Source organism: Oryzias melastigma, linkage group LG20, assembly GCF_002922805.2.
Source record: "Oryzias melastigma strain HK-1 linkage group LG20, ASM292280v2, whole genome shotgun sequence".
Lineage (NCBI taxonomy): Eukaryota > Metazoa > Chordata > Actinopteri > Beloniformes > Adrianichthyidae > Oryzias > Oryzias melastigma.
In genome coordinates this window covers 12184283-12198077 of record NC_050531.1, presented here as the reverse complement: position 1 = coordinate 12198077, position 13795 = coordinate 12184283, and the positions used below count along the sequence as shown (strand labels likewise).

Here is a 13795-nt window from a genome sequence, read left to right as displayed (position 1 = left end):
TATGACATTTCTTCACATAGACATCCCTATCAATACATAGCCACTGCCAAAATTTACAAATGGCAAACTAACCTCAATCTAGCCTGAAACCTGAGGATTACTTGTAATTGGAGGTTTCTGTTTATTCATTTGTTGTTATTTCTGATCACGTTAAATTTAAAGGCTGTTGAGTTTTTTTCAGGAAACTTTCCACAATTTACAATTTGTTGATGTTTTCATTATTTTCCACATTGATTACAAAGTAAAAAACTGCCACTATGCTACAAAAAAATAAATAAAAAAACAGTCATTTTTTACATTTAAATTCAAATAACCTTAATGATGCCATCACTTTGAATGATTAATCGACTGTATTTACATACCCAACCCTCTATAACAACTACTGTAGATATTGTGGTTTCAGAGTGAGTTTGCATGTCGCTGCTCAGGCTGAGCTAGTGTAATGTTTCTGGTGGAGTCACAGTCATGGGTGGAGGCATACGGAGCGGTAAGAGCTGAAGGCTGTCTTACCTTCTTGTCCAGGTCTGGGGGTCTAGCCATACTCTGAGAGGAAGAGTCACTTAAGCTTTGAGACCTACTACCACGGCCCCTGCTCCTTCGCTAAAAAGTAAAAAGGAACTCCAAGTTACTTAATGGCCAAAGAGAAAAGACTCAAATGTGACCAAGAAGTACTAAAATGATAAAATGTGAACACAATAAAGCCTTAAAAAAGCAGACTAAACTAAAGGATAACCAAAACTCAAGAGCTTTGCTTATAATGTATGTAAACAAAGTGCTCACCCAAAGAAAAAACAAAAACACCGTGGCAGTAGGCACCAAAAATCATAAAAAAAAAAAAAAAACGTGGATCCCAAAGGTTTCTTGTGGGAAAATCAAGAGGGTAAAAAAATGAAAGGTCTTTGTTCTTGTTCTAAAGGTAAAAGCTGGAGTCTAATTGGATGTTTGTGGGCAGTTTGACCATCAGGCCAGCTTGCATTCACTCAAAGCTTGTGTTGCCATAGTAACAAAATAATACATCCTCTAATTGCAGCCATGTTATTGTCCAGCATTGATCAAACTTGCATTGAACTAAGACAATATTCCAAAAGATTCCAGTAGCCTTGGCTTCACTAGACATTCATAAGAAATGTACATCAACATGCCATTCAGTCTTTCTTAAAGGTCATTTTTTTATGTCACATCATCTTTTTAACTCAATTGTAAGACTTAAAGCTTTAAAATCCTTCCTATTACATGAAATAAAATGCAGAACCCTTAATTAAAAAAAAGAAAAACAAGCTTATCACTCAAGTAAGAGATTTGAACTGAACCATAAGTTTATCTCACCAAAAACTCATAAAGCCAGCCCATTACGGTTAAGCAAGTTGTCTAACAAGCAGATACAACAGTTCACTAAGTTCATCTTTAATGAAAAGCAACACTGGAGAAAAACATACCACACATCTGTAGTAAAAAATTAACTCCCAGCAGAGGTATAAAATCAATACAGAGTTTGGAATTAAATTAATAAAAGAATTCCAATAAATCCAGCCAAACACCACACGCTGATAAACACTCATTCGGTTAACAACATCGCCTTTTTAGTCATTAATTCTCTCCCTTGCATTCCTGTCATCCATACAGTGCCAATCTAGTCTCATTATATCCCAGCATCCAAAGCAATTCATACCTGATTGATGTAATCAATGTGACAGCAGGAGTCTTTCCATCAGCGTGTGTAACATGGAAAAAACATGTGGTTGGAGCTCCATTTGTGAAAATTCAAACACACCTTTATTCTATGTAACCAGGTACACACAAACACGTTACAAATATTTCCTGTTTTACTTGTTTGCTTGTTCCAGAAAATGTGTGCAACAAGTAGGATGATAGGTCACCCTTTTTAAAATGTCTACTGAGGGCATATTTCCTTTGGGCTTTCAAGCACTATGTATATGTAGTGGTCTTGTTATTTTGATGATTCTATTTTTAGGCAAAATTTAAAAATCTGGATTGTGGGTGGGACTGTTGACGCGTTGGCTACTTCTCCTAATCCATCTATTTACATGTTCTCCTGCTAGCTTACAGACCCTTACAACCACAAACAAAAAGGTTAGCGGTGCAAAACAAAATGGGGAAAAATACTGAAAACTTTTCAGCCGTACAGTTTTGACCAAGCTCAGACAAAGAAAACTAAGGCGTGCATGGATCTAGTCATCTATAAGTGGATGGATCAAAAAGGAGTGGGGCAGGGAGCTTGTGGTCTGCTGATGTAGGTCCTACGTAACAACTACAAGCTTTTTAAATTGCATTTTTTTCATCTGCTTCAGATTCAAAAAGATTTTTAATATATAGAAATGCAATTTTAACTTAATTGTCTTATATGTCCAACATCATCAGAAAAAGGCTACTAAAACTACAATTTTTATCGCAGTGCGTCTTTAAAAAGATGTCTCCAACTAAAAATAGAACAATAATTAACTATTCATATTAGTTATTTGTGTTTTAAAATGTGATTAGTTTTTTTTATTATTATTTATTTTTCTTGCTGAAGTAAAATACAAACTCTGAAGTCCGTCCTGCAAAGAGAAATGGTCTACAAAAATAGGACGATGCCAAGAAGAGTAGAGCATTTGGGGAAAACAAGAACTTTAAAAATGGAAGGAGGGAATAAGTAAGATGGAAAGAAGTTCAAAGAGAAAAGGAAGATAGAAAAGAACTAGCAAGATAGATCCCAAATTCCAACAAAAATGAAGTGATTTAAAGGACCTGCTAACAAAGACTTGAAGCTTCCAAAGATGAATAAGTGAAAAAAAGCAACAGATACAGATGAAGCAGTGAGGAAGTATGAAATGTTTGTGGACTAAACAGAAAAGTGCCTCAAAGGAAACAAAACTGTGTTTAAAAGAGGAAGTAATTAGAAAAAAAACTTAAAGAATAAGTGCACCAAAACCAAACAACTGTCTGTGCGACTTTTATAGTCATCTCTGCATGCAGCTGCAGAATCTCCAAAATATGTACATGCAAGTATATATAATTCCATGCAACAAACCTAAACTGTAACTCCCACAGCCTTTAGCACTCACACCAATCTGATTAATAACATCCCTTAATCTGAACAGTCAAGCATTAGATGAAAAGGTTCCCAGTTTACCAGCCATGTTAGAAAACAGTATTTTATTGCCGGAAAGAGTTGTAATCTGATGTTGTGTTAAGTTGTGGGTTAGTATATTTAAAAGGGTGCCATTATTAAAATATAATGATGAAAATCCAAGATCACACTTACCAATTTGCTGTGATGATACTTGCAGTAGCCGCAGTATTTAACATTATCTGCATCGTTGCCCTGTTCTTCGCATAGCAACCCAGCAAACTGAGCACTGGGGGGACCGGGATAAAACAGAGAAACCACTTAAATTAATAAGTAAAAATGGTTGTTGTTCTACAAATGTAAGAAAAATCCTCATAAGATAAAATAAAACAAAAAAGATCACAGTGAAATAAAAAATATACTAACATATCTAAATATGAAGAAACCGATGTTTAATAAATAAGCTCCGCTGTGTCTTACCATGTGACATGAAATGCTTGTCGGCAGCCGTGTTTGTTGCACGTCATGCAGGCTCCTGTCGCCGCTTTACTCTCTCGACCTTGTTCTTCACAGATATAACACGTCTGCGTACAAAAAGGTTCATGTAATTTAAAAAATATATATAAAGAATCATACGGAATGTAACAACTACACACACTACGGCTTTTCAAAGGATCGAATAGTGTCTTTTTTACCTTGTTGTAGCGCTCATGAGGTACAGACTGGAGAACTATGGGCTCCATAGTTGACACATTAGCAAACTCTACCTCGGGTATGTAGAGAGCGCAAACCACATGGGCCCAGCCTGTTCAGATCCACAGAATTAAAAAAAAAAAAACAATAACCATCAGCTTTTGAACACGTGTGAACTGAAATGTTAACAGCAAATAGTAACACTTAACTGTGTGCTAAACACACATTTCTTAACCGTTGTAATAACCGTCAAAACTGCTTTTTTTTTACTCCAGGAAAAGTGACAAAACAAATCAAGAGGCTGTGTTAAAAAGATGCGAGTTTTTTGTCATAAGTTATGAAAATAAAAAGAATGACTTTAGGACAGTGAAGTTGTCTACATGCACTCCAAATGTCCGATCAAGATTTCTTAAGCTTTATAGAAATAGTAAAAGAGACACTACGTGATTTATATGAAACAACTCTGAACATGAAATATCAAATTGACGAGGCAATTTTTCTCCTAAAAGTGAATAATTACCAGAATGCAACCACGTTTATTCAACTTCAATAGTTTTTACATCTGTACATGTAAAAACAAAACATGGTACCATAAGACACGGATCTAGGGTTTCATTGTGTAGCCAGTTCAACCTTTTTCTCCTTGTGGAATACAAATTGTCAACATGTCGAGTATTTTGCAAACATTACACTTCCTACTTCTTCCATTACAGTTCCTACACTTCCCAAAATAAATAAGATAATAGATGGAAATGTAGACCAGGATTTTCTGATTATATCATAGGAATGTAAAAAAAAAGCTAACTGACATTTATTTAAATGTTTTCTTTACTGTTCCTCGACTTGCGACTTAAAATGTTTTTGTTCCATTTCCATATAAAAGCTAAACCGTCAAAAAAAGTTAAATCTCAGATGCTTCAATCAGTAAACAGATCGTTTCTGTGTAAACATCTGTTTACTGAGCTCCAACAAACACACAGTGCTGCCTTTTTTTTTTTTTTACAAAGACAACAAAGCCTGTCAACAACGACAGCAGGGCACGGTGGAGTGACAACAGAATTGACGATGAGTTAAAGAGGAGCTGGAGGAGGTGAACAAGAGGTCAAATGGAGGTGGGAGTCTCCTGCCACACTGGAGGTGTCTGTTTTTCCCCCCACTGCAGAAGTAAAAGGCAGGCTTAAACTTACAGTTGAACCCATGACCTGCCTTTGACCTGGGGAGCGGGACAAGGAGAGGTGGCAAAGGGCGGAACCGGAGGGTGGAGTGGGTGTAAAATGTAGGCATGTTGTTGTTGTTTTGAAGTCCCACCAAGAAGCTGGAAGACGCCAATAAAGAGGGACTATAAAAGTGGCTTGATTCGTTTTTTCTTCACTTTAAGGATTTAGTTCTAACACTAAAGAGAGATCAGTTGAAAGGAGTCAAAGTGTACAGAGTGGAAATGTATCTGACTTGTTCATGTGATCGAAAAAAAGTAAGAAACCCTAAAGACAGTTAATTAAATGTTTACTTAATTTGGTACCTCCTTTTGGAAACTTCATTGCTGTTTAACAAAACAGATCAACAAGTAAAAAAAAGCTGACAAGAGCAGAAAAACAGGTTAAGAGAAAGAGGAGGTGAGAAAAAAATGGGAGGAAAACAAGGAAAAACAGAGCGGGGTCATGGGAAGGGTAAAATAAAGGAGAAAGTAGTAAAACGGTGTGTGTTAGCGTTGTCCTGATGCCTCCCTGCAGGCCTGGACACAATCCCACAGCTGTGCCTCTCTTTGACCGACTCAAACACACACTCACTTACTTGCACACAGAATATTTACAGTCTCTACCAAACTGACCTCTCAATGAACCCAGAGAGGAGACTCCTCACAGGCCATGCACTATACCGATCCTGTCCCGCCCCCTCATAAACATACACACACACAAACACGCTCTCATAAAACATGGACAGGCAAGGACGGTACAGCCAGGCAGCACACACAACAAACACCAACATAACTCTCCCAGCACGCTCACAGCCCTTAAACTTGCTGGTGACATGCAATTAATGACAGCGTACACAAGAGGCTAACCACACATGCAGCTGTGTGTGAAGCTGAGATTGGATCTACCTCCATTGTCTGTCCTCTTGAGGGCTCCATCTTTGTGAGGACAGAGCTCACATCTCTGTGGGTAGAAAGAGGAAAATACTCGGTTCATAAACTTTAAACCTTAAGGTGATGAGAGGAGCAGTTCTTAAGACACAGTGGGAAACTCTCAGCACCTTCAGGTCTTTTCTTATGAATCTGTTCCTGCAGAAATGTTTGTGTTACTCAGATCACGTTATAGTTTGACCTTAAAGTGAGTTTGTTGAGACTGAAGACTGGAAACTCCACATTTTTTTGGAAAAAGTCTTAAGACCCAACTTTGACGATCAGAAGAGATTGTTTCTCAAAAATTAATGCTGACATTTCTCTTTATTATCACTGAATAAACCAAACCTTGAATGTAGACTTCAAAAATTTAAGTCTCAACAGCTGATATGAAAATGATCAGAAGAACCTGTTTGTTTAACCTTCACTTTAAATACATTTTTAGTATTTTTTAATGATTATCTTTAAGTTGTATTAAGTCAGAATGAGAGGAAAACTCTCATTTTTTTTAAAGGTTTCAGTACATATACCATAACAAAAATAATTAGATCAGTTTTTGAGAGTAATACGACAAAATCTTGAATTACATTTTTAAAATGATTGTTTTATAGGTTTTTCATTAAAAAAACACTTGCTTTAAAACTGCACATTGAAAAATGGGTGCACATTCCAAATTAATACACAGTTTCACCTTTTTAAATACAAAATAAAACAAATAATACATGAGCACATTTTAATGATAGTGTATCCCAAAGGAGGGCAGGTTGGTGAAAACATTACAGTTAACAAGGCACAGACAAACGTAATAACTTAAAATTACTTGAAAATTCAACAAAACTCACTCCTTTGAAACGACATAACTTTTCAACGATTTCAGAAATTATGTGGTTAAGTTGTCAAAAGGAATGTTTACAGCTTTTAATAGTAACTTTTCCTTCACTAGTAATCATAAAATAATCTGAAAGGTGAGTCTGACAAAAAAAATACTTCAACATCAAAACAAAAACCAGTGTTTTAAAAGTATTCATCATAGACCCACAACATTAGTTGCTTTATAATAAAAGCATTAGTGTGATCATTGCTTAAACCTTTAATATCAATTTTTGTTTAATACAACTTGGAAGGATTTCTTTTAAAAACATTTAAAGAAAAGCTCCAGTAGATGGGCTTTCCAGATGTGTATTATTATTTAACTGGTTTATTTATTTGTTATTCCATTAGCTAATAAATAATGTATGTTAAAAGAGGTAGACTCACCACACGGGCTGCTCTCTCCTGAGATTCACACTTTCTGCAGAACCATGGACCAGTGGGAACCTGAACGATGCCATAGCAAGCTAGGGAGACGTGGAAGAAAATAGCAACATGAAAGCTTAGACTAATAACATTTTCAATAATAAAATCAAGCTGTTAGTAACCACAACCTTTGGTCACAGCGCTGTACATGGCTTTATCAAATAATCTGATCAGCCTGTGACCGTTTAAATAAACAGACCAGTGTGTGGCAGCTCCAAACTCAACTTTAGAGCTGTGAAAAGAAACATATTAAGACAGAATTGTCATAACAATTAATATGTTGACACCACAGATAAACTTGTTAAGCATTAGAATTGGATGATCTATCAAAATTCCTGCTCCTGTAGTTGCTTTTTAATAGCTGAACACATAAGAAAACTTTGTTGATGAGCTGAATAACAAAAAGTTTATGGTAACATTAATATGATGAGAGGTGCCAATGAAAAGAATGACACGTCTGAAAATGTACTACTCATGTAGCACCACCATTTTCCTCCCTCTAAACCACTGATGTTAAGCAAAGACTAACAAGAAACCTATGAAATATCTATGATTTGTACCACTTATTGACATTGTTTTCTACAAATTAAACAAAACAGCCAAACAAAAACAAATACAAGTTGCTTTTAACCGAGGCAATCTCATGAATCTAAATAGAAGGAGAACGCTAATGAATTTCACACTTTCATTTAGTTTGGTTGGTTTTCAAACACATCAGTTTCAGGAGTAAAGCAAAGACTAAAAGGGGGAAAAGAGTATTTCCTAAAAAAAAAAAAAAACACTGGCAAAGAGACACAAAGAAGAAACCTAATCCTGCTAGTCCTCTAATGCCTATATTCTTGAAGAGGCAGGAACTCCTTACTGCACATCTTGAGACATTTTCCAAGTCTTTTGTATTTTGCACTTTTATAATTTGAAGTGTGGATATAGAATACAATCTGATGGGTTTTGTGAGAAAACCACTGCACTGAGACAACTCAATTCAGGATCAGATTGTTTTGTAGAGCAAGGAAATTAACTAAAAAAATCAGAATCTGATTTGCAGATGCAGTTTCTGATTTATGGAAACTTATTCAACATCTTAAGACTTGAGCTAATATTTGAGCTAACCCTCTATACACATTGCAACAGGGCCCCAGTTAAGCAGAATAAACTTACGTGCTAAAATAACCCAAAATCCGATCTCCATGCAAATGGGCACCAGGTCTCAAGAGGTTAAAGGACATTTACAAATGTTCCTTTAGTAAGTTGGACAGATTTTATAAAAAATAATATGATAATTGTTTAGAATAAATGGTAAATGGTATTTACTTATAGAGTAAGTATAGTGAAACAATGTCATAAGAGCCATGCATTGAGCTATATCAATTTGTTAATGTTTGAAAAATAAAAAGTAGAAGATTTATGATTTTTTTATATAAATTACTGACCTATTATGTTCAACAAATAGGATATTTTTGGTTGGTAATGTTTATTAGAAAGGATTCCTCTAGTTTGTGAAAAAAAAAATTCTTAGATGTGACTTTATGTAATATTCACGAATCATAAACTTGTGCTTTTAGTATTTTCTTTACTTTGCAGGATAATTTGAGCCTAGATAGCATTTTCTTGGTGTTGTAATTTTCCCAGAGCACCAGGAATATGATGATATTTTATGAAAAGAAAAATTTTTTTTTGTCTCAACCGAGATCTTAGATATCGGAAAAAAAAGTACAAAAATAAGAAACTTTCAATATTATTGAATGTTCATCCACTGTAAAAAAAGAAAAAAAAAATTAACTGCTGTTATGATAACTGTGGAATAAGGCATGTCAATATATGTATTATGATATTAATAAGAAGTTAGAGGTCAATATTTTTGGATTGCTATGAAAAGTGTTCCTACCGTTTTTTTTTTTGTTTGCTTGGTTATTTTTCGCTTGATTTGGTAAATTAGAGCACTTCGAACATTGTGTTTAATTTTTTTTTTTCTTGTTTGAGATAAGGTAACGTTTGAGATGAAGTACAAGTTGGACATCTGTTATAATCTTCTTCTACCTTTCGGCTTATCCCTTTCGGAGTCGCCACAGCGTAACAGCACCCACTGATTCGCATCAGTGATTTGGCAGAGATTTTACGCCAGATGCCCTTCCTGACACAACCCTGTATTTGGAGGGCACAGGGACCCAGTTAGGCAGCAGCGTCAAGGGCCTAGGGACCCAACCTCGGTGGGGATCAGTGGACAACCCCGGGAATCGAACCCAGGGCTCCTGCCTGCCAGTCCTACATGTGTAATAAAATAATGTGTAATAGTAAATATATCCTCGCAGAACTATCTAAATTTATCAATACAAGTTAGTTTTTTTTTTTCACTAGACCAGACTAAAACGTTTAGCAAAATATTTTCTGAATCTAACCATATTTTTTAAGTTTAATAGAGGACAGATACTAAAAATTAAAAAGCCTAATTCTCAAATTAAATGTGGTAGTTATGGTACATGCAAATATATACTTAAAAAAACTGTTTCTGCAGAGGCTTCTACATTTGCACAACTGACTCCAGTCCTACAAACTAAATTGTTGCACTGGTTGCACCAGCACTCTTAACTTTTTTTCTAAGGTGCACCAGAACACAGTATGTGCTTCTGCATTTTCAACTACACCACAGCTTTACAGGGTTACTTTTTGTTCTTAAATTGCAGTCCATTTGCTACTGACTGTCCTTGAAAAGTAGGAGAGATAACACTCAGGGAGAGCATTTATCACAGTAGGAAACATGTTTTACAAATGCATTGAGCTTTTTCAGTGTCTCAACTTAAAATGTATTATTAGAGGCAGGCACAAACAAACTTTTCCCAGCCATTTATGGTATAGTTAACTACATTACCAACAAAAAAATCAATTTTGGTTTCATCATCAGCCTTACAATGGTCAATACTTGTATAGTGCCTTGCTACCTTCTTAGAAGCCCAAAGCGCTTTTAGTCACTGTCCCATTCACCCATTCACAAACACAATAGCTGCGTTTCCATTACACTTTTGCGCAAAACTTTATCGAAATTTCTAGAATTTCGATAAAACACTTTTTCGAAAAAACAGCGTTTCCATTAAACCATGATTATGCGAAAAACTCGAAGTAATTCCCACGATAAGTCATTTAAAAAAACATGACGACGGATATAAACACTATTTTCATGTGCAGTAGATTCATTCACATTTCTGCCACGGAGCTAGCTCTCATCCTTCCCATCAGAGAAGACGTCTACGTCTCGATCCGAGCCTTGGAGCGGCAGGCTCCTTATACGTGGGAGCGACGTAGAGTCAAACAGTTTTGGGGAATCGTGGTTGAAGAATTCACCGAAGAGCTGTGGATTCAGCATTTTCGCATGACACGCTCAACTTTTGATGAGCTGTGCGATGCTGTGCGGTGCCCAAGGCAGCCAGTTGCTGTGGAAAAGCGCATTTGACCAGCTTTTCCTGCTTCCTGTCCGAAACGTCATATCCGGTTAATGGTCACGTGACTCGTTTGTTTCGAAAAAAGTGTTTCCATTACAGTTTTTCGAAAAACTACTGTTTCGATACGGCCCAAATACCACCTCCTCTAAGCGCAAAAACTTTATTTCGAAAAAGGCGAGTTTTTTCGAAATTGTGGTGTTTCCATTAGGAGAATTTAATATCGAAATTCCGTTTTTCGAAATTTCAGAGTTAATGGAAACACGACTATTTACACACTTATGGCGGTTCCACTGGCACCAACCTAAAACCACCAGGAGCAATGCGGACTCAGTCACTTGCCCAAGGACACTTCAACACTTGGTTGGGAAACAAATCTATGACCTCCAGATAAGAGGTCGACCACTCTACCTCTGTGCCCCAGCATTATACTTCCTACCAACAATATGTTTACAGTCCCAATATGCCTTTTTTTGTCCTTGCCCCTCGCTCTCTGCACTTAAATTCACATAAAAAACAAAAAAGTCAGAATTTGTTACAATATAAACTTATTATTTTTAGATAATCCAACTGCCTTCTCTGCCATTACATTATCCTCTCTCCTCGTTTTTAACACGCTCTCTTTGTGTCATAATATTGCTTTATAATATTAGTTGTCTCTATCTCACCTGAACCCGTTTCGGTTTTTGTAAAAAAAAAAAAACATTTTAAGTGCAGCTAGTGGCCTCTGGCATGCTTTCGGGGGACTTTATCAGACGGATTGTGATGGTTTCTAATCCAAGCACTGTGGTATGAATCCATACCACTGAGCAACTGGTGTGGTTTCAGTGGAATCAAGTCTTTATAAATGTTATACAAGCATTCTCAACAATAAAGTTATCAATCTCCCTTTTCATCTACTCTCATCATCTGAGGCTACACATTATTTGGACGCAGCTACTTCACTTGCTCTGACCACAGAATTTACAAATGTACTCAGCACACAGACAGGTATATCAAGACTTTAGGCCAATCAAAGACAGGTTTGCAGCTTTTTTACCATCTCTGGTTGGTTTAGACCACAAAACTGGCATGTTTTATCAGTCACTAAGATGTTTTATGCCTCGAGCAGTTGGATGCAGGAGTTTCATCAGTTGCCTTATTGATTTGATTTGTGTTTATTTCAAGCATCAACTATGAAATACTTACTGTAAAAATTACAAAACAAAGTAATATAAAACCATTTCAGAAATTAGGCAAGATACTGATTGGAAAATAAAGATGTTTTAAGATGTCTAATCCCACCCCTGTTGTGGTATTTCTTTTTAATTATTTTTTACATATTCCTATAATCCAGTCCTTATCAGATCATGTGCAGATTAATTTATCAAACCAAAAAATTGAGTTATTATTGTTTATCCTCCAAAAATATTCTCTCATACTTTCTGTAAACATTAATATGAATCACACTTCAGGAGAAAATAGGTCATATGTGCAACCAAATTAGTAGCCCTGCACTCTGACCATCTCAACATCAGAACTTTAGCTCTGATGTTTACATTCTTTCCACTTACGCAACTCTTCAACTGTTGACGCAATTAACGTGATTCCAGCAGATTCTGAAGAGAAGAAAAGCTCCCTTACCCTGATATCCAAGACTTTTCCGTAGTGAAGTGCATACGTAATAAACGTAAATCAGCTGAATCTGTCACAGAGAAAAGCTTCATATATGCAACACTTTACATTAGTAATGTGTTTCATTTCAGTACAAAGACAATATGAAGGGCAATTTTTTTCTCTGCAAAAGAATCAGGTTGATAGTGTGAACAATCACGGAGTTACGCTATGTCAAAGAGCGTGTGTTATTGGGGTGTCACTGGCGAAATCTCCTAAGGTAAATGGTTAAAACCTCAATTTTTCATATCGGTCATTGATAAACAGTATAGTTTAAAGCTAATTATTAGCCTATGCACATGTTTCCTGCTCCTACAAACCAACATCAGTTCATTGTTTCTCAAGAGACTTGATACTGACTCAAAGTGTATACATCTATGTATGATGCTACTGAGAATTTAACTCATTTTAGTAAATAAGCACGCTCACACTGGATATGTACCAATATGTTACCTTGTCACATATATTTTTCTCTGCTGCCATAGCTAAATGAAATAAGCTTACATCAAAAGGTTTAATCAGACTGTCGGATTCCAAAACAAAAACAGCTTTTAGAAACTATGCATCCCTAACACAGACAGTGTATTTAACTTTCAAAACTTATGAGTCATCTGTACTGACGCAAAGTAAAAAGGTAAACTATAGCCCAAACAGAAAGTCCTACTGGATTGACCCTGACTCTCCAAATGTCTATTACCATCAACACCCAGACAAAGCTAACATGCACATGTTCAATGCAGTAACCCCGGGCTCACATCGCAAACGTTACGGTTCTGGTGCTTACATAACTTGAAAAGTGTGAGAGGAACTCAAACTTCATCCGATCACATCAGACCTCTGTAATCTGGCCCCTGCGGAGCTCCAAATCAATTTCATTGGGTTCAAAATTTTACCGGATGTCAGAGCTAAGCCGAAGCACTTTTTGTGAAGTTGGGGCTATTATTGACCCAAACTGAAAATCATGTGAGCGAATGTAAAGTCTATATGGTACATTTTTCTAAATAAATCCTATTTTCTGATGTATTTTCTGTTTTACCGTGTTGTAAATATTATGTCATTGTGACAACCAACCCTGGTCTCCCCTACTTGGTGCGCAGTGGACTTACGCCAAGTATGAAACGTTTGCGTTCAAAGGTGCTGCTGGAATTTTATGGAACAATTATGGCAGCTCTGCTACCTTATACTAGTGCCAACCTCAGCCACCAGGAGCAATGTGGGGTTCAATGACTTCAGTGCTCAAGGACATTTCGACACGTTGGAGGACAAGGCGAGAACCAAAACTGCAATCCTCCAAGAGGTCAACTGCTCTACCTCTCCACCACAGCCACCTCAAAAGACCCATACTTCAGAGCCAGATGGACTCTCGCAAAACGTAGGGATCCAACAATACTTAACATAAAACCAAGTCGTACGGTTTGTCCTCCATGGTTCAGTACACCATTACTTGCTGACACAGGGAATTACCCCTTCGCTCAAGAGACTACCCAATCACTTTCTTGTCCCACCCCCGAGGACAGAAGCAGCAGAACT

The 13795-nt window shown here is 36.6% G+C and overlaps 1 protein-coding gene across 5 annotated transcripts in view; it reads right to left on the bottom strand.

Annotated features, from left to right (window-relative positions):
- mllt10 (MLLT10 histone lysine methyltransferase DOT1L cofactor) overlaps window positions 1–13795 on the bottom strand; it is a 39532-nt gene that overhangs the window by 21543 nt on the left and 4194 nt on the right. For 3 of the 5 annotated variants that reach the window (XM_024280006.2, XM_024280007.2, XM_024280008.2), the window contains exons 2-7: window positions 7143–7222; window positions 5865–5919; window positions 3766–3875; window positions 3551–3654; window positions 3266–3359; window positions 511–600 (exon numbers count right to left, since the gene is read on the bottom strand). In XM_024280006.2, coding sequence (XP_024135774.1) covers window positions 511–600; window positions 3266–3359; window positions 3551–3654; window positions 3766–3875; window positions 5865–5919; window positions 7143–7222 — 533 coding nt within the window. Of the gene's footprint in view, window positions 1–510; window positions 601–780; window positions 1685–3265; window positions 3360–3550; window positions 3655–3765; window positions 3876–5864; window positions 5920–7142; window positions 7223–13795 lie in introns of those variants that run through there. The other 2 variants (XM_024280009.2, XM_024280012.2) reach the window with 2 other exon arrangements.